We start from the raw sequence: 19,485 nt of genomic DNA, 5'->3' as shown, positions 1-19,485 counted from the left end.
ATGGAGACAGTCCTTTCCAACTGGTACAGGGACACTACTGTGGGGTTGCTCCAGGATACGCCACTTACTTCTCTCCTAGCCTTGATTAAGACAACTATCACACACACAGTGACCAAGCATGCAAGGCCACAACCTCCTTTATACCTGTGCTGAGAGGCATCAAAGGTATAGCCTATAAATAGGCAGACTGTTCCCACCCACCATTAGCTCAAGAGGCCCCTCATTTTGGGGCCCCTGCATTCTAGCAGAAGAGTCTCATTTTACAACTTACCAACCTATCCTCAGGGTCCTTCAGGTCCCTAGGTCTGAGTCTCTGGCCTGAGGTTCTTATCCCAAGGACCAGAACTTAGCAGGGAGCTCCTGACCCAAACCAGGGTTCCATGTGTGACAGGGGACAGAGCTGGGGGTACAAAGAGGGGAGCTGCCCCAGCCCTTAGGGTGATCTAGGGTCCTAAGTAACGTGATCTATAACCTGAGACCAGACACCCTGGTACTCTAGCTCCCTGAAACTGGGCCCAGCTGTCTTTTCAGCAGTCAGAGCATGGGGGAGGAGCAGGAGGAGGAGGAACAACTTCTAGAGGAACATGCCTCTCTAGTGGCTATTGTGTAGTGGCCTTGAGGAGTATAAATAGCTTGGGCAGTTTGTGCTTCAGAGTTGGCTCCTTGATAGTGTGGAGCCCAGGCCTCTCTGCTGGTTCTTCTTTCTCAAGGTTGCAAGCACAATGCTGGCAGGTTTGGGAAGTGGGCAAGTCTCCATGTCCTGACTGTGTGTATGTATATGGTGGGTTGAACTGCAGATGTAGAATGGGACCCTGAAGAAGTGCTGGGGTGGGGTGGGGTGCAGGCAACCTGAGCCATGGAAGAAACCATACTAGCTGCTGCATGCTTGTGTAATCAACTCACCTCCTTAGTCCATTTAGTAGTCTCTAGTAATCTGATCTGTGCCTTGCTTTTAGCCCCCAGTGCTTGCTTAACCTCCATTGCTTCTAGAGCCTTCTGGCTGACCAGCCCCTTTCAAGTTGAAGGGTCTTTGTGTATACTACTCACGTTACCCAAAATTCTTTCCCCCCAACTCTGCTTCTGGCTGATATTCCCCACTTGATAAGGCCTCAGCAAAAATATCACCTCCTAGGAGACTTCTCTCACTTCTATCTAAAGCAGTCCTCTTCTCCCTCATATCAGTTTCCTATTTTTCATTCACAGCATTTACCATAATTTGTATTTGAATATGCATTTATTTTTTTACTTCAAGGACTAGTGTCTCTGTGGACACTGCTGAGTCTATGTGCCAGCAGTCAGGATATACAACAGGCACTCCATAAATACATGCTATAGAAGGATCTTCCTCACTGGCTCACTCTGTTGAGGGAGGGACCTAATGTGTATTATTCCCCTCCCATGGCCTTAGAAGGTTAAAGGGTAGAGACAAGGTGGAGGTTCAATGCTCTCTGGCCTGGAATGGCCCAGAGGCAGCTTGGGATTAGGCTCAAAGCTGCTAAGCAGGTCCAGTCCCTGTGGAACTTCTCAGGGATTAGATCAAGTGGGCAAAGGTGGCTCTGAGAGGGGCCGGGGCCTCAACATGCTCCTGTGCACAGGTGGGGATTGTAGCTGTTCTGGAAGCACATTCACCTCATCCAATGCACAGGGACCCAGATTCACATAGGCTGCAGACAGCTGCACATAGTGGTCCCCAAGCAGTGAGGCCACTACCTGTTCTACTTCCACCACTAGTGCTCCAAAGGTAGGTCGTGCTGCCGGGTCCACCTCCCAGCATTGTTGCATTACTTGATACCTGTAAGAGAAGGGTAATGTCAAAGGCAGGGTCACCCCTACCCAGGGAAAATGCACAGCCCACCTGCAGTTAAACCCTGTCAGGCCAGAGAAAAGGACATGTGACAGGGCCTACTGTCCTTGCCCAGTCAGGGGCAGTTCTTTTCATCACTATGATTACTGCTGCAGTCCTGCCTTCCCATCCTGGCAAAGGGCCACCCTGTTTCAGAGGTTAAGAGCTTTGGTGCCTATAGACCAGGATATATGATCTTAGGCAATTTAGCAAGGCCTTTCTATAACTCTGAGTTCTCCTCTGTTCACAGAGAAGTAGGGGCACAGGGCAAGAGTGCCTGTGAAATGCTTAGCTAGGGCCACCTCACAAATTCTCATGATTATCTTCAGATGCATTGATTGACTGACTATCTGATTGCAAGTAATGAGGATTGAGGATTGAACCCAGAGTGCTCTACCACTAAGCAACACCATGAGCCCTATTTATTTTACTTTTTATTTTGGGGGGTACCAGGGATTGAACCCAGGGGCATTTGACAACTGAGCCATATCCCCATCCCTATTTTCTATTTTATTTAGAGACAGGATCTCACTGAGTTGCTTAATGCCTTGCTTTTGCTGAGGCTGGCTTTGAACTCAAGATCCTCCTGCCTCAGCCTCCTGAACTGCTGTGATTACAAGCATAGACCACCATACTTGGCCAGCCCTTTTTATTTTTGAGACAGGCTCTCACTAAATTGTAGAGGCTGGCCTCAAACTTGCAATCCTCATTCCTCAGCCTCCCAAGTCACTGGGATTACAGACATGTGCCACTGTGCCTGGCCCCAGCCTTTTTGTAGTTTTTGAGACAGGTTCTTGCTAAATTGCCTAGATTGGCCTTGAACTTGCAATCCTCTTGCCTCAGCCTGCCAAATTGCTGGGGTTACGGTATGAGCCATAGTGCCTGGCTCCCCAGATCATTTCTGAGAAACAGTCTTGCTAATTTGACCAGATTGGCCTCAAATTTGTCATCCTCTGGTCTCAGCCTGTTGAATAGCTGCAATTACAGGCATGTGCCATTGTGACTGGCTTTCACAAATCTTCTAGGAAGGAAGTAAAATGGGGATTAAAAGTCCTGAAAGAGGGCTGGGGATATAGCTCAGTTGGTAGAGTGCTTGCCTTGCATGCACAAGGCCCTGGGTTCAATCCCCCAAGCACTGCAGGAAAAAAAAAAAAAAAGTTCTGAAAGAGGAGTATTTGGGACAGCAATAGTATTTGGGCACCATTGTTCTGCAGTAAGGGTTTACCTGATGGGTCAGTCTCAGAGCATGCCTCATCATTTGGGGGATGTTATCCTTGCCTTAAATGGTAGTCTAAGTGCCCTACACGTAGCATCTCATGTATGTCTCAGATTCTTTATAAGAGTGGTACTGTTGGGACTGGGGTTGTGGCTCAGTGGTAGAGAACTTGCCTAGCATGAGTGAGGCACTGGGTTCAATTCTCAGCACCATATACAAATATATATATATATATATATATACACACAAATATATATATATATACACAAATATATATATATACATATATATACACATATATACATATATATATATATATATATATATATATATATATATATATATTCTTAAAGGTATATATATACACCTTTAAGAATGGTACTGTCATCATCCCCACGTCACAGATGAGTAAATTGAGGCCCAGTGAGGAAAAAGGGCTTGCCTTAGTGTAGAAGACACTGTGGTGTGCCACCCAGCTCCCCTTCATTCTTCCAGAGGCTGGAAGTGCTATCTGAAGATGACTCTTGGCTTACGCCCTCCCTAGGAACTGATCTAAACAGAAAAGAAATGCCTCTCCCAAGCTCACACCCCCTCATCAGGCAACCTGTGACCAGTACTAATTAATGCCTTGTACAAAGATCTGGCCCCTTGGTTTCAATTTCGGAAAATTCTGAAGGGCCATTCCAGCTCAAGCAGTCCCATGGATGGGTTGCATGCAATCTCTCCTGTGTCTGTCCAGTTCTGCTTCCCTCACTGCAACCTATCAAGAAAGAAAACTTGTAGAGAAATTTCTACCTGAGTGTGTTCAGGCAAGCCACCCCAGATGCAAGTAGGCACTAGTGAGATAATTTCCCTTACTTCAAACCAAATGCCTTAGTGCATTGGATAATAAAGATCAAGCCCAGTGAGGCATGGTGACACCTGCCTGTAATCCCAGCAACTCAGGAGGCTGAGACAGGAAGATCACAAATCCAAAGCCAGCCTCAATAACTTAGTGAGGCCCTAAGCAACTCAGCTAGCTTAAAATAAAGAATAAAAAGTGCTGGGGATGTGGCCCAGTGGTTAAGCACCCCTGGGTTCAACCTCCCAGCCCCTAGCATTAAAAAAAAAAAAAAAAAAGTCAAGCTCAAGAACTGTGAGGAATGGCTACTCACACCCTTTCTGGAGCCTGGAACAGGATTCGTCAATGCCTTTCACCTGGGGTCTGGTTCTTCCTGTTCTAACCACATAGACCTGAACATAGCTGAGACATGCCTGTTGCTTAGGGAGCCAAACCTACCCTGTAGGCACTGATGACAACACAGCTGCTGCCATCCCTCTGGGAATGAGGAATCTGAAACTAGATTGAGTGAAAAAAAAAACAAAAAACCCTAATCTGGAGATGCAGAGGGGCCAGTGTAGGAGCCTGAAGGTTAAGTGAGTGGAAAAGATGGAAAACAAGCCCCCTTGGCAGGAAAGTGGGGAGAAGAGCAGGGAAACCAAACCACTGGCCTCAACCCAGACTGAATTGGAATGCTGTTACCATGGCAACTGTGAGGTCCTTTCAGCATTCTGCTCTGCATGGGGGTGGGACCAGTCCATAGATAAGGAAACTGAGGCCCAGAGAGGATCCCTTTCCAGAAGGTCAGTCAGAAAGCCAAGTAGAAACTGTCTCCTCCCCTCCACCCCCATCTCTGGAGCATAGCTCCCACCTCATTGCCAGTTCCACATACTCACAGAGAATTGGGACAATACTCAGGCTGGGGCAGACGCCGACCCTGGGCCAGGAAATGAATGAGGTCAAAAGGGTCAATGTGGGGGTATGGTGGGGCACCCCGTGTCAGCAGTTCCCACAACAGCACACCAAATGACCACTGTGGGAGGGAAGAGGAGAGGACACTCAACTCTCATCCCAAAATGGAGGCAGGTGGGTTCCCTCCTCTACCTCCCAGAATCCTTCAGCTAGAAATATAGGACCCACCCTCTACTTGGAGCTTATTCCTCAAAACCACAAAAGGTGTGTCCCCTTCCGTCTCCCACCACCTCAGACTTCCTAGAGTTGGAGCTGGGCAAGCTCTGAATTGTCAAAGCCAATGAATTTACAGCCTCTTCTTGCCCTGCTGGGTGTCAGATTCTATCTCACATCTGTCCAAGTGGTGAACAAATGAGCTGTGAGGGTTGCCCAACCTGGGAATTCCCTAGGCTTGAATCAGGTAGAGCCGAATGGGAAAAGCCCAAGTGCTCAGGACATGGAGGCCCCAAGGACCTAGGGCACATGAGGCCTCACCACATCAGACTTGGTGGTAAATCGATAGGTCTGAAGGCTTTCCAATGCCATCCACTTGACAGGTAAGCGAGCATGGCGTTGCTGCTGAACACTGTAGTACTCCTTGTCCAGGACATCACGGGCCAGACCAAAGTCAGCCACCTTTACTGTGAATGATTCATCCAGCCTGGGAGGGGGAAATCACACTTAGAACTGACTCCCACCAGGCTCTGAATCCATCTGTTCCAGGGCCTTACAGAATTTCAGAGCCCCACTATCCAGTTCAAATCTGCACTGGGCAGACAAAAAAAAAAAAAAGGTCCAGACCAGGAAGGACATGCCCAGGGCTTCACAGCAAAGCCTGGAGTGGCCTCTTCCCTGAGGTGGCCTTGTGCAGCTGCACACTCTCATGCCCTGACCCTTTGCTTCACCCCAGCTGCAGCTCACATGCAGTTCCGAGCAGCCAGGTCCCTGTGTACAAACTTCTGCTCTGATAGGTACTCCATGCCTCGGGCTACCTGCAGGCCAAAGCTGATGAGGTCCTTCACAGTGGGGTTCTGGGGGCAAAGAGTATTTGGTGAGCAAGAGCAGAACAGTTCCATTTGTAGATGCTGCCCAAAGCCCCGCCCCCTAGGGCAGCTGAGCACTGACCCGCTGAGGTGACCGGATGAACTGAAGCAGGTCTCCATGGCGCATATAGGGCAACAGCACACGGGGCAGCCCCTCAGGTGGCAGCATGATACCAATGAGAGCCAGAACATTTGGATGGTGCAGGCCGCGCATGAGCAGTCCCTCTCGCAAGAAGGCTTCTACTTCCTGAACCTCTGTGATGCCTGTAGAATGGCTTGGGTCAGGCCCAGTAGTCTCCTGCTCGGGATCACTTAGATGCCAACACAGCAGGAAGAAAGACCCTCCTACTCTGGGGCTCCTCTCCCTGCCCATCCAACCTTTACCACACTTACGATTCAGCGACTTGATGGCACAGTGGATACGATTCTGAGCCTCATCTGTGTACTCTCCATGGTAGACGACTCCAAAATGGCCTTATGAGAGGGTGACGGTGAGAGGGTTCCCAGTGCCCAAGCTAACAGCACACCCTTTCATTGGCAACCAGAACTCAGAACAACAAACAGGCCAATCTGACATTAAAAATAAGCAGCAGCCACATGATGGCAGAGCCTGAAGCTCTCCCATGCCCACTCCAGAACCCACTGAAAATAGATTTTTCCTAATCCCCATTTTACAGATGAGCAAATGGAGGCTCAGAGAAGTTAAATGGTATACTCAAGGTGACACAGGTTGGTGAGAAAGCAGAGCAGAGCCCATGTCATCTCAGGACTCCTCTGCCCTAGCCCTACCTGACTTTCATACCTTTGCCAATGACTCGATCACTGTGGGTGATTACACACTCATGGGGGATCAGTACATCCTTGACCTCAGCCAGGAGTGCAGAGTCCAGGTCCCTGAGCTTAATGGACTCTGTCCGCAGCAGCGGGACACAGGACCCATCCCTGTTGTCCAAAAAGGATTCTGCATGGACCCGAGTGGTAGAATCAGGACTATCAATAGCAGAGAGTTCTGTGGGGGAAAGGGAATGAGAGATAGGCTTGTGGGGAAGGGGTGGCCCTAGCTTCTATCTCCTCCTCCATCTCACCAAGGCCATGTCTATAGTCAGAGCCTAAGTGGAGCATAGGCAGGAGCGTGGGTCCATTAGTCCGGTCCAGGGATGCCAGGTCATCGAGGTTGGGAGAAAGAACTGTGGAAAGACAACCTATAGTAGTCAGCTTTTTCCAAGCTCCTGGTAGCTGACCCCAACAGGGAAGTATGGGAGACCCCCAAGATCTGGGCAGGCAGAGGTGGGGACTTGGAGATGCCACTATTTGGGAGTAAGGGCTAAGTCAGGATTGAAATGGGGAGCTCACCCAATTGTTTCCTCCGCCACCAGTAGTTGAAAACTAGCGCAGTGGCCATTGAAGCCATGAGCAACAGCAAGGCGAGCAAGACAATAAGGAGTGTGTTCTGTGGGACCCCTTTTGGGCCTGGCTCCACCACTCTGCCAAGGATTTGACACTCACCATCCACGCAAACCTGGGGGCAGATGATATCTCAGGCCCAGCCTTAGGCACTCAACCCATGTTTCCTGTGGAAGACCAGCAGAACTGCCTACCTGCAGTGGGGCTCCATCCTTGCCAAGTTGTAGGTAGGTGGGCAGGGGACAGACCACCACGTCTCCCCGGAACTCATGCTGGCAGCTCTCACCACCCACGGTCACGTTCACACCCACGCAGTCAGCCACAGCACCCAACCCAATATACTGCAGAGACAGTCATGAGGACAAACCAGTGGCCCAGCCCCCCACCTCCTAATCTCCCACTATCCCTTCCCCATCCTCCACACCTACCTCAAACTTAATAGTATGCTCTTCAGGCTTCAGTGGGGCTAGTTCAGCACTGGGTAGACTGGGTGGGGGTAGGAAGCGAAAGCCTGGCAGTGTGAAGCCAGCAGCTCCATCCCCCCAGGCACTCAGATTTCCTGTTACCCACCCCTGGTGGCCTCGGACCACATATTCAGGCAGGCGGCATTGATGCTGCTCTGGAAATTGCCCCTCACACTGTTGGGATGCACATGAGGATGATTAGGCAGGTGCCCCACTTATAGCTGCCCCAGTCTCGTCAGCCCAGCCCAGCGCTAGTTTTCAACTACTGGTGGCACAGGACTGGAGCTCAGGGGATTGATTTCAGCCTTTCTCCTTCCTGTCTAGCAGACACTCACCCTGTTCTCCACTGTCCCTTGCCCATCATGGAATGATAGCACTAAGTACCATGCTGAAGTCAGATACTGGCCATGGATAGTGACATGGGAGCCTCTGTGAAAGACAGCAGGATGGTGAGTTTGGGGTACTTTCCAAACCTGGCTCCCTCATTCCTCAGAGGCCAATTTGAGTAAAGAAGTAGCACTTACGGGTATCCACAGTTAGGGCTGATGTTCAGCACAATGGGGTCTTCCTGGTAGTGGAAGGTCCAGGAGCCAGGCACCTCAGCACCTCCCACCTGCAGGCGAAGGGGTACTCTGGCCGTGGCAGCCCCAGGGGGTGTGGCACATAAAATCTGCCCCTGGCTGACCCTGTAGGAATGAGGGATTGGGCTCAGGGGCACCCCCCTTATGACAGACAGGCTTACCTACTTCAGGGTCTACTAATCCCTCCTAGTTCTTCTGTTGATTGTCTCCCCCACGTGCCCACACCCTCCATGGATCTGTCTGAAGATGAGTTGGTCCCAATAAGACTTCCAAAAGGGCAGGGAGGAAACAAGTCTATTAACCGGAACTAATAGACTCTGATAGACTCATTAGCGTGCGTGTGTTCTTGCTTTCTCACTCTCGCTCTCTCTCTCTCTTTGGTAGTGTTGGGGATCAAACTCAGGGACTGTATGCCTGTGTGCCCAAGGGGTCCATCTCACACTCAAGTTCCTCTACAAAGGAACAAATGTTCTACAATTGAGCTACATCCCTAATCCCCATGATAGGCTCTTTTGCCTCTGGGATGGAGGGGGCAGCAAATCCTTATTCCTGAAACTGTCCTCCAAACTGACTATGTGACTCAGCTCTCTTCTCTCCACCCAGACAAGATTTAGGACCCCACCTGCTGGCTCCCCTGGATGAGTCCCTGTGACCTCCCATCACCTTGCCTGATAACTCTTACCGTTTCAGATGGCACTGGGTTCCATTGACCAACACAGCCCGGCTGGTGCCTACAGACAGGCCCTGGCCTTCAAGAGTGAGACAGGTACCCCCTGCCCGTGGGCCAAACAGGGGTTGTACTCTTTTCAGCACTGGCTCCTAAGTGGGCATAGAGGTGGCTTAGCTGGAACAGGACTCCCACTCCAAGCCCTTCCCTTCTGGTACCACCCACTGGACAAAGGCACAGATAGGGCAAAATGTCCTTACCACAAAAGAGAAGCCTTCCAGCATGGAGATGCCTTCTACCCGGAAGTGCTTTCCCGGTGGCATATTAGTCACGATAAGGCTGATGTTGGTAGTTCCTGCTGCCTGTGTGCCCAAGGGGTCCAGCTCACACTCAAGTTCCTCTACAAAGTCCTTCCGGGGCACTGGACTAGGATGCCAGGGGACCGTTGAGGTCAGCCAGGAATCACACAGACCTGCCTGTATACCTACTACCAGTAACAGGGTTCCTCTGAGCCCGAGGATGGTGGTTCTCCACCCATGCCTTTCTCTAGGGCAGGTAAGATTGCATGGGGCAGGGACTAACTTTGCCTAGTCCATGACTAAATCAATGGGTAGGCACATGCAAGTTCAAAACAGGATAGAGATTTCTCCCTAGACACAAAGCAACCAGACCCATTGCAGCTTACCCCATACCCCCTTGTTCCTGATAAGCAAAAGACAGGGTCTCACAGGAAAAGGGTTACTTTGTTGCTCCCATCAGGGATAGAGAAGGTAGGGCTGGCTTGTACCTGAGGTTTGAGGTGTCCTTAGGCAGCAGGTGGCAGGGACTTTGGCCCACAGTGACCTGATGTGTTCCCTCAGGTATAAGACCAGTAGGATGCAGGTAGAAGTTAGAGCCACACAGGGTCAGCTTTGTGCTGCCCCTTAGGGGTCCACTGTCAGGGTAAAACTGAAGTGGGAGGAACAGAGAGACTGAATTCTTGTGCAGGTTTGATTTCTCTCAGCCTCATCTTCTTCTGCTAGAGTTCCCTGCCATATCCCTTGTTTGCCCCATACTTCAGTCATTCTGGGTCACTTGCTAATCCTCATTCAAAGTTTTTTTTTTTTTTCCTTCAGTATCAGGGATTGAATCCAGAGCGATTAACCACTGAACCACACCCTCAACCCTTTTTATTTTGAGACAGGATCTCGCTAAATTGCTTAGGGCCGTGCTTTGTTGCTGAGTCTGGCTTTGAATTTACAATCCTCCCGCCTCAGCCTTCTGAGCCACTGGGATTATAGATGTGTGCCACTGCACCCAGCTCATTCAAGCATTTTTCTTGCCTACCAAGTCTTTACATGTTCATCCCTTTGCCAAGAATGCCCTCCTTGGAGATCTGCAGACATTTCGGGCCTGAGCAAGATCATGGTCAAAACTTGCTGACCCCACTTCAGGCCCTGCTTATCCTTAGGAATGTTGTACCTTGGTAAGCACAGGTGGACAGTGATCTTGTTGCCAGGAGCCAGGACACTCCTTCTGCCTGCCGCACATGTTCCCACACCAGCCACAGCCCATGAAATGCTGTGCTTGTAGGCAACGCCTACAAGTGAGGAAATGGTGGCAGCCAGGCCCCCGGATAGGTACCTGGAAGACCTTGAGGTGACAAATAGGCAGTTTAGGGATGACTGGAGAAAGGAACTGGGCCCCATAGACCCTCCTATTCCCATTGTAGACTGGGGTGGTGAGACCTGTATGTCAATGCCTCCCGGGAATGAATAGAAAGGCTGTGATTCTAGACTCTGACCATGCCCACCTCACCTGGTCCCCAGAGGCAAAAAGTAGGTGGTCTCCAAGGCGTTTGACATCTCGATGGATGGACTGTCCATTGTTACTCAATGAGAAGTTGGATACATACAGCAAGTAGTTGAGTGATCTGACTAGCTCCACCTGGGACAAGTCAACTGTGAGAAAAATAAGCATGGAGACGGGAACAAAGGGCCAAGGGGTTGTGGGGTGAGGGACTTACCTGTAGGATACGCCCATCAGATGTGCCCATGTGGGCCACTGTGACATTGTCAAGGCGTGTCACATAAAGTGCAGTGACCTGCACTGATCCTAACAGCCCATTGAATAGATCCACACGTGGGAACCTGCGGCTGACCAGCAGAGGGAAGTGGTGGCAGCTGATGTTGGGGCTAGAAGCTTCCAGGACAGGCTGAGGAGTGTCAGGGAAGAGAGAGTTAGAATTTAGCCCTGTGCACTGACCTTTTGGGACCTCAGTCAGTGATCACAGCAGCCCCAAGCTCCCACCCCTCACCTTCCCTGATGAGAGACACCCTGGGCTTGCCGGTTATCTGCCCTTACTTCCCCCACAGGGCTCTTGGAGGTAGCAAGGGCAGGGAAAGAAGGAAGCCCAGGCAGGAAGGACAGCTCTCCCCGACTTTGTCATGTCCATTCTGGCACTTATTGAGTCTTAGAGAATCAATCCCACTACATCCTCACAATCACCTGTAAAATAGAATCAAACTCACAGAGGGTTGGCCACTTGTCCAAGGCTTCAAAACACCACAGGAGAGGAACCATGGTGGAAGCCTGTGCTCTTACCCAGAGTTCTCTCCACCCCCTGCTGTCTCTGCTGTGCCTCTGCAAGTGCACTTCAGGAAACCCTGTCTGAGCTTAAGTTTCTCCACTCACATGAGGGGTTTTGAACTCTGAGGTTAATTAGCCAGCACAAGGTTGGTAATATGGTCCTTCTCCTGGAGACTCTAAAGGTCCTCCTGTACCTCTCACTTCCTCTGTACAGAGGGAATAAACCAAGGCCCTGTGGCTTGGGTGCCAAGCTAGGCCCCAGAAGCTGGGAGACATTAACCTCTCTCATGCTCTTAGCAAGAAGGTGATTTGAAGGCTGCATTTTCCAGGGCAGGACCATGAAAGCTTCTGGGAAAGTAGGAAGTATTGGGGCTGGGTTTGAGGTATAGGCAAAGCCCAGTGGCTAGCCCCAGGTGCTTATGATTCTCCCTGGCCAGCCCTGAGGACACTCTTTAAAGCAGAAGCCTTGGAAGTCTCCATCAGACCACCTTTCTGATACCTCACTGTTAAACAAGAGTCCTGGGAATAAGAGTAGGTGCAGAACTGGGCCTAGAAAGCCCATATACCCTAGTCTGTAGCCTGTGTATGTAGGGACTGAGACTTTGTCTTTCCTTGAGAAGGAAAGGGGCCTGGCCCTAGCCAGAAGCCTGCCAGGTGTTTACAGAATGACTCAGAGACAGGTGGGGCTCTGGAGTTGAAAAGAAGCCTCAGCTCAGCCAGGGCCACACCCCTGTTTACTTGTCTGTAGATCCAAGAACTTACCTTTGGGTCATAGGCTTGACTAGGGGCCCCCAGCTCCTGAAAACACTTGCCCTAAGTGTCCAGTCCCCCATGGAGAACCCACACTCTACCTAAAACCATGGAGGGTAGGCACAAGCCCTGAGGTACAAACTGGGTCCTGCCCCAGAGGCTGCAAGCCTAGTATCATTGAACAAATACTGGCTACACACCTCCTGGGAGCCTGGGAAGTCTGTGGGTAGGGCCCAATATTAGTCCTACTAGTGCCTGGCACTGCCTAGTTACTAGATGCTGGGTATATTCTAACCCACTGACCCTAGCTACATTGGGGAGAGGTTTTCACTTCCCGGAAGAAAGAAGATGGGGCCAGGCAGGGCTTTCCAGCCCAGACAAGAAGTATCACCCATAGGGACTCTCCATCCAGATGTACTCAGCTGAGGGAGAGAGACTAACGATTTCCTCTCCTCACACTGGATTAAAGTTCTCTCTCTTTCAGGACATTAATAGGAGCTGGAAAGGCAGTCAATTGAAAGTGTCACAACAGGGCCAGGGGCCCAGGATGACCAGAGATTCAGAGCAGCTGCTTGGTGGAAGACCACTCATTCAATGTTCCATCCAACCCATATGGGCTTGCCCCTTCCTTCCTTCCTTCCTTCCTTCCTTCCTTCCTTCCTTCCTTCCTTCCTTCCTTCCTTCCTTCCGTACTGGGATCCCAGGGTGCTTAAGCACTGAGCCACATCCCCAGCCCTTTCTATCTATTTAATTGTTTATTTTTATTTTTAATACCAAAGATTGAGCCCAGAGGTGCTTAACCACTGAGCCACATCCAAAGCCCTTTTAAATATTTTATTTAGAGACAGGATCTTGCTGAATTGCTTGGGGCATCACCAAATTGCTGAGGCTGGCTTTGAACTCACAATCCTCCTTGCTTCAGCCTCCTGAGCCTCTGGGATAATAGGTGTGTGCCACCACACCTGATCCTTTTTATTTATTTATTTTTAATTTTGAAATAGGTTCTCACTAAGTTGCTGAAGCTGGCTTTGAATCTGTGATCCTCCTGCCTCAGCTTCCCAAGCTGCTGGAATTTCAGGTGTGGGCCACTTTGCCCAGCTGGGTAGGGCTATTTCAGTGGCTTCAATGAGTTAGTTTTGGTTTTGTTCTCGGGTTTTTTTTTTTTTCAGGGGACTCCCAATCTAGGGGGGTGGCTCTAGAGATTGAACCCAGGGCCTCATGCATGCTAGGCAAGTACTTCATCACTGAGCTACTCGAAGTAGCATTTTAAGGATTGTCTTGTTTTTTTTTTTGTTCTCACTCCCTGACTCTGTGGCTGGACAGAACCTGGGTAAGGTCTGTTGGAAGGATCCCCCATTTCAGCATGGGATGTGAAACCTCCTGTCTGGGGCAGTTATGGTAGCAGGAAATATGGGGTTAAACAATTCCAAGCCCCTCCTAGGCCTTTACTCATCCCCAGATGTTTATAGTTGATTGCACAATATTGGTTTGAGGCTCCCAGAACCTTATAGAGCAAAGTTGCCTTCTCACTGTGTCCAGGGTCCTCCTCTAATCACCCTACAGAGAATGGGTTAATGAAACACAGGCCATACAGGTTCCCCAACAAACCCCCTGACTTCCAAAGCCTAGGAGGTTTCCTGAACATGGTGGGGTCAGGGGTTCTTTAGAAACTCTTGTCCCACGCCCTTAGGAAAGTAGAGCAAAACAAGTGCTCCCATAAGGAAAGTAAAACTGTGTTTGGTAAGCAACCCGAGTCTGTGAAAATCTGTAAGCATCTGCCTGTATGAGAATTTGTGCCTTTATGCAAACTTTTCTCTGTGTGTGTCTGAGGCAGATTGGGCAGATTGGGGGGGATGTTCATCATTTTACCCAGAATTTGGGAACAGTGCTGGCAGAGAGACAATTATACAACCCCATTCTCATATAACCAAAGAAACTACCTAAAAAAAAAAAAAAAAAAACAGAAGCCATGATGGCTGAGATGGTGAAAACACAAAATGAGGACGTATCAGAAGCTAGCATAGGCTGGGTACAGTGGCGCAGGCCTGTAATCCCAGCAGCTTGGAAGGCTGAGGCAGGAGGATTTCAAGTTCAAAGCCAGCCTCAGTAAAAGAGACGTGCCAAGCAACTCAGTGAGACCTTGTCTTTAAATAAAATACAAAATAGGGCTGGGGATGTGGCTCAGTGGTTGAGTGCCCCTGAGTTCAATCTTCAGTACCACCACCACCCCCAAAAAAGAAATCCAGCATAGTTGGAAGATGAGCCTCCAGGGGAGCGTTTGTTTGGCTGATTTTTCACACCACCCCAAGCCTGCATGAACTGGGTAGAAGAGAATGCTTCTCTCTGCCTACTCTCCCCCTCCCAGGTCCTCTCAGTGATGGAAGGGAGCAGCCTGTGTTCAGCCACCAACAGACTGTTCACAGGTAAAGTCCCCTTCTTTCTGCTTACCGGGTTAGGGCAAAAACTGGGCGACTGGAAGAAGTCAAGGCCCCGTGGGAGGCCAAAATGAACTGGGGACTCACAACAGTGTTCCACACCCTCATCAATTAGGGTGTCCAGCAGGTTGATGGGAAAGGCACAGACAACAGAGTTGGGACCCATGCCAGGACTGCCATTCCTGCCAGTGGTGAAGACCCCAAATAGCACTTCATTGCCCTCGGTGATACTCAGCTCAGCAGCGAGATGGGTGCCCACCGAAGCAGAGTGGGCTGCCTGAAGAATCGGGTAGGACTGCTCCCCGTCTGGGACTCCACGGCGCCGGCGTTTAGGTGCAAAATGACAGTCAAGGACCAGTTCTCGGTAGTCACTCAAATCTGCCTCCAAGGCATTGAGCCGTGCCAGGCGGGTTTGCAGGGCACCAGGAGAGTCTATCACACTGGAAGGCTGAACAGTCAGCAGGTAAACAAAGGCTCCTGCATGGAAGCTATGAACATATTCTATATGGTAGGAGTCCAAATACTTTGGCAGTACTGACAATGAGGAAAAGCCTGGTTCGAATCCTGAGGCATCTGCCTTGAGGCGCCGGATGGACACTGAGCCAGGGCTAAAGCTGGTAGCCACCTTTGCATCCAGTGAGGATGCCACATAGAAGTAGGAGGCCTGGCCCTGCTCAACCACTGTCACACGGGTGCCCAGTGGGCTGGCCACACAGTCTGGACAATCCTCAGGCCGGTTGTGATGGGCTGAGAAAAGGCAGATAGGCGCCGCCAGGTGCAGGGTTGTCCCGCTGATCTCCAGCTCATGCAGAAAGCAGCGGCCCTGCAGGCTTGAGCCACAGCTGACCAGTGCCGGCAACACCGGCTCCAGTACCAGCACCAGTGTGTCTGTGTCATCTGGTGGACCATGGGGGCCGGGGCCACAGGCCGCACATGTCTGACAGCCAGGATCCCCGGTAGGGCCGGTGGCCAGACTCTCAATAGACTGCAGGTTAGGCCCAAGCACATGCAGGTGATTGCGTGTGGCCACAAACACCGCACTCCCATCCCCGCCGCCCTCATAGGTCGCCAAGGCCTGTACCTGGCTGCCGGCAAAGAAGCTGGGCACTACATACTTCACATCAAAGTCTCGGGAAGCAGCGTAGGGTGTGCGAGGGCACTGCCAGTCCCTGTAGGACATCGACACTGCAGTCAGCAGCAATAGCAGCAGCAGCAGGGAGAACAGTGGCCGTAGCTGAGGAAGCTCCATCGAGGCGAGCTGGAGCCCCTTGGGGATACCTGGTTTCAGGCCTTGGCTGGGAGCAGAGGTCTGAGCTGAGATCAGCGTTGAGGAACGGTCAGAAAGCTCTTGGACGGCCAACCTCCACCCTGGGTTTCTGTGAAGCCCAACCCCTTCCACTCGGAGCACCTGATGCCAGTGTACACACGGCAAAGAAAGGAACAGCCGTCTCACCTGCCGCGGGGTCTGTGGCTTGGAATTACCGCGGGGAGCAAAGTCGACCGAGGGCGCAGAACGGGTGTGGCTGGGCTGTAGGCGGGGCTACGGGCGGAGCCTTGTTGAAGGCCAGGCTCTCCGCCCATCTGACTCTTCTCAACGCTGGGCCCTACACTTTCTCTTGTGTGTCTATTTCTCAGGGGCCTGTGGGTGGGTGTGCGTGGAGTGGCCTGAAGAGAAAAGAGCAGGCCTGAGCCATTCCATTCCATCCCTCCAACAACCGACCATGTCTAAGTAAAAAGGGGATAGGATAACCTGGTTCTTTTGTTCTGGTGGAGCTATGTTACAGCAACACCCTCAGACACTGGTTCCCATAGCCCATCTGGGGGACCTACCGTGTGGGGAAGAGACAGGGATCTTGTGGAGTGCCTCACTTCAAGGGCAGGGACAATCTTTTTAGTTGCCTGCCCTGAGCCTTGTCAGAGGAAAGTAGGTTGTGCCCTGATCACCCAGGGCCATATGAATTAAGATATGAGACTCATTCTCTGGACAAGAGTCAGAGGAGACTATGTGAAGGTTTAACCCTACCTCTGGTCCCTCCACTGCAGCCTCAGTATGTGGAAGCCGTAGGGGGTACAAACCATAAAACTGACCTCTGGAAAGACTCCCCCCAAAGGTTCTGCTCTAATGCCCCATGATATGGGGGGGAGGAAGGGCTTTGGTTCCCAGGGCTTCTCTAATCTGCTCTGTAAGCCTTTTAGTCTCTGAGATAAGAATAAAGTCCTGGTTAGATGGTTAGCTAGAGTTCTCTATCCAGTCTGTAAATTGGTGGGTAGATCCTAGTTCTGCTTTGCCATCTCCTTCATCTGGACCTCAGCACTGTCTTTTGGCTAGTTGCCTCCCTCAACATTGGAGGTGGGGATCTATAACCAGATAGCCCCTTCAGCCCAATAGGCCTGGACCCTAGAGGGAATGGGTCGAGGCCTAACATCACTGTCACAGAGTGTTTCTGGGATATTATCAGTGGTTCTCAGTACTGGAGTGGGTAAGGAGGCTGGGGAAGGAAGGAGCCAAAGAATTTAGCCTGGACTGGAGAGCTCTACCTCCTCCACTCCCTACCCAGTGCATACCTCACTGCCTGTACCTCTTTCCTAACCTGACCTTTGCAATGCTATTCCTCTTTTCAGGAGCACCCTTTTTTTGTTCTCCTCTAAAAGCTGAGATAACACCTCCCCCAAGGAGCCATCAAGACCCAGGTCCCTCTCCTGGATCCCACACACTGTGCTACACACATTCCAGCACAGTTTACTCTTGAGTATTCCTTGCTTTCTCCATTTCCTGGGCAGGATTTCCCCTCCTTCCATGCTGGATCTTCTTGAGCAGCTGGTGACTGAGAGAGGAAACGGAACATAGAGCAGTCACACCCAGTGCATAGAAGATACCATGCCCAAGGCAACATAAAAGGCACTCCCTTCCTGATCAAAATTGGCCCGGAAATGAATAAACACCCAGTGAAAATCACCCTTCCAGCATTCCATGGTCAACACAGGACAGAACTGAAACGAAATACTCTCCACCTGAAGTCCATCCCATCTCCAGATGTTGGGAGAGATTTCTACCGATTGGGAGAAGACTTCACAAGCCCTCCTAAATCATCTGCCCACAGGTTTTTAGGGGGTAAAAATGAAGTGCCATCAATTGGTTCTCTGCTGCCACCATGTGGCCACATGGTGGATGACCTTCTAAGGCAGACAATCTTAATAGTGGGGTTCACAGAAGCACCCTTTCCTTTCTTCTTCCTTGGTTAGCTCTGCAGAAGGGGACAGGCAAGGCTTGTGAGGAAAGTCTGCTAATAGTACAAGCGCTCCCCCAAGACTCACCATGCCTGGCCCATAACTGGTTTAGTAACTGCCCAATTACCCTGGCATCTTGTCACCATGAACAAAGTGGCTAGCACTTTGTCCTCTTTGGGCTTTCGGTCTCCTGTGAACACTGTTCCAGAAAACTGGGTCCAGTTTCTTTTTCTAATCCAGAGATCACTTTAGTGGCAGCAGAGGTTTCTCTCCAACTCAGTATGACCCCATCGTACTGCAGCTTCAACTCTCTACTGCCAGACTTTTATCTGGAGGTTGAGAACCCCAGGTCTTATAAACTCTTCCAGCTTCATGAAACATGTTTTGTTTTGTCTTTTTAAACCAGGTACTTGCCTTTGCACATGATGGTTTCCTCTTTATTTGCCTGTCATTCTACCCTGATCCCCAAATAAGTAAACTGCATGATTCTAGGTACCTATTATCCAGGTACACAGTTAGATAACTGTGACCCCTCCATCTCTGACATAGAGGCTGACTGTTGATAAGAACACTAGTAACAATCAGGGACATCTGGACTGGCATCACTGTGTTCCCTGAGGCAGTGGGTTGGTGTAATAATCAGGAGCAAGGGGAAGAACAGAAGCTCAAAAGAGAAAAGAGATCTGGGCATATGTGTAGAATATGCAGCACTTATCAAACCTGGGGCTACTCCCCATGGACTTTGGAATCTGGGTAGGTGGCCTGCTGCCATGCTGATTTCAATCTGATCTAGTTTGGGGGCTGGGGATGTGGCTCAAATGGTAGCGCGCTCGCCTGGCATGCGTGCGGCCTGGGTTCGATCCTCAGTACCACATACAAAGATGTTGTGTCTGCCAATAACTAATATATATATATATATATATATATATATATATATATATATATATATATAAATAAATTCTCTCTCTCTCTCTCTCTCTCTTAAAAAAATAAAAGAACAGAACTATTTTCTCGAGGAACCACATCATCATTTAAAAAAAAAAAGTGATCTAGTTTGGAGCCAATGACAGAAGATATGTTGCCATTTCTTGGGAGAGGAATACAACTGTCCCACTGTATCCTTGGCTGATGCTACCTACAAAGACAAATTCTCCAATATGGGTTGGTTTCAAAGATAGTAAAATCTGGGCCAAACTCTCAGGGGCTGCAAAAGGATGCTTTTGATCACATTCAGTGGATGATTTTCTCCCAGAAACAATTCCTAGGCCTTTTGCTTCCCTGGCCAATGAGAAGTTGTAGCAGAATGGGGAGAGCCCCAACAATAAAGATAAAGGCTTTCTGCACAGTGTCCTAGGCTCTGCACCCAAAATTCTCAGAGTGAATGAGCCTTTACTACCAACCTCCTGGGATGTCCATGGAGTTTCATGCAGTTCTGGCCATGCCAGGCTAGGGAATAGGGTAACTGAGGAAGAACCAGTGCACCTAGTGACATCAGCTCTTATTAAGGCAGATGCA

General features: G+C 50.2%; 1 protein-coding gene across 4 annotated transcripts; it reads right to left on the bottom strand.

Moving 5' to 3' along the window:
• Positions 1-1,215: 1,215 nt before the first annotated feature.
• Positions 1,216-16,696, bottom strand: Mst1r (macrophage stimulating 1 receptor). Of its 4 annotated transcripts, XM_058574877.1 has the most exons (21): positions 16,196-16,393; positions 14,756-16,056; positions 10,995-11,183; positions 10,787-10,915; positions 10,451-10,621; positions 9,777-9,937; positions 9,250-9,415; positions 9,005-9,141; positions 8,266-8,427; positions 8,077-8,170; positions 7,706-7,915; positions 7,472-7,618; positions 7,227-7,392; positions 6,959-7,060; positions 6,676-6,882; positions 6,267-6,347; positions 5,956-6,137; positions 5,752-5,861; positions 5,326-5,491; positions 4,776-4,912; positions 1,216-1,792 (listed from the first exon to the last, which is right to left on the bottom strand). In XM_058574877.1, exons 2-21 carry the CDS (start codon positions 15,989-15,991, stop codon positions 1,537-1,539), a joined length of 4,209 nt encoding a protein of 1,402 aa, XP_058430860.1. In that variant the 5' UTR covers positions 15,992-16,056; positions 16,196-16,393; the 3' UTR covers positions 1,216-1,536. The 4 variants fall into 4 exon arrangements, 3 of the variants coding, with proteins under 3 accessions (XP_058430860.1, XP_046287775.1, XP_046287776.1); XM_046431819.2 differs by having other exon boundaries at positions 14,756-16,393; XM_046431820.2 differs by having other exon boundaries at positions 6,676-6,834; positions 14,756-16,393.
• Positions 16,697-19,485: the final 2,789 nt, after the last annotated feature.

This window comes from Marmota monax, unplaced genomic scaffold (assembly GCF_021218885.2).
Source record: "Marmota monax isolate L192 unplaced genomic scaffold, Marmota_monax_Labrador192_F-V1.1 WCK01_AAM20220418_F8-fsc00022, whole genome shotgun sequence".
NCBI classification, from domain to species: Eukaryota; Metazoa; Chordata; class Mammalia; order Rodentia; family Sciuridae; genus Marmota; species Marmota monax.
Note: the sequence above shows the minus strand (reverse complement) of the source record. Positions and strands in the feature narration are given on the sequence as shown.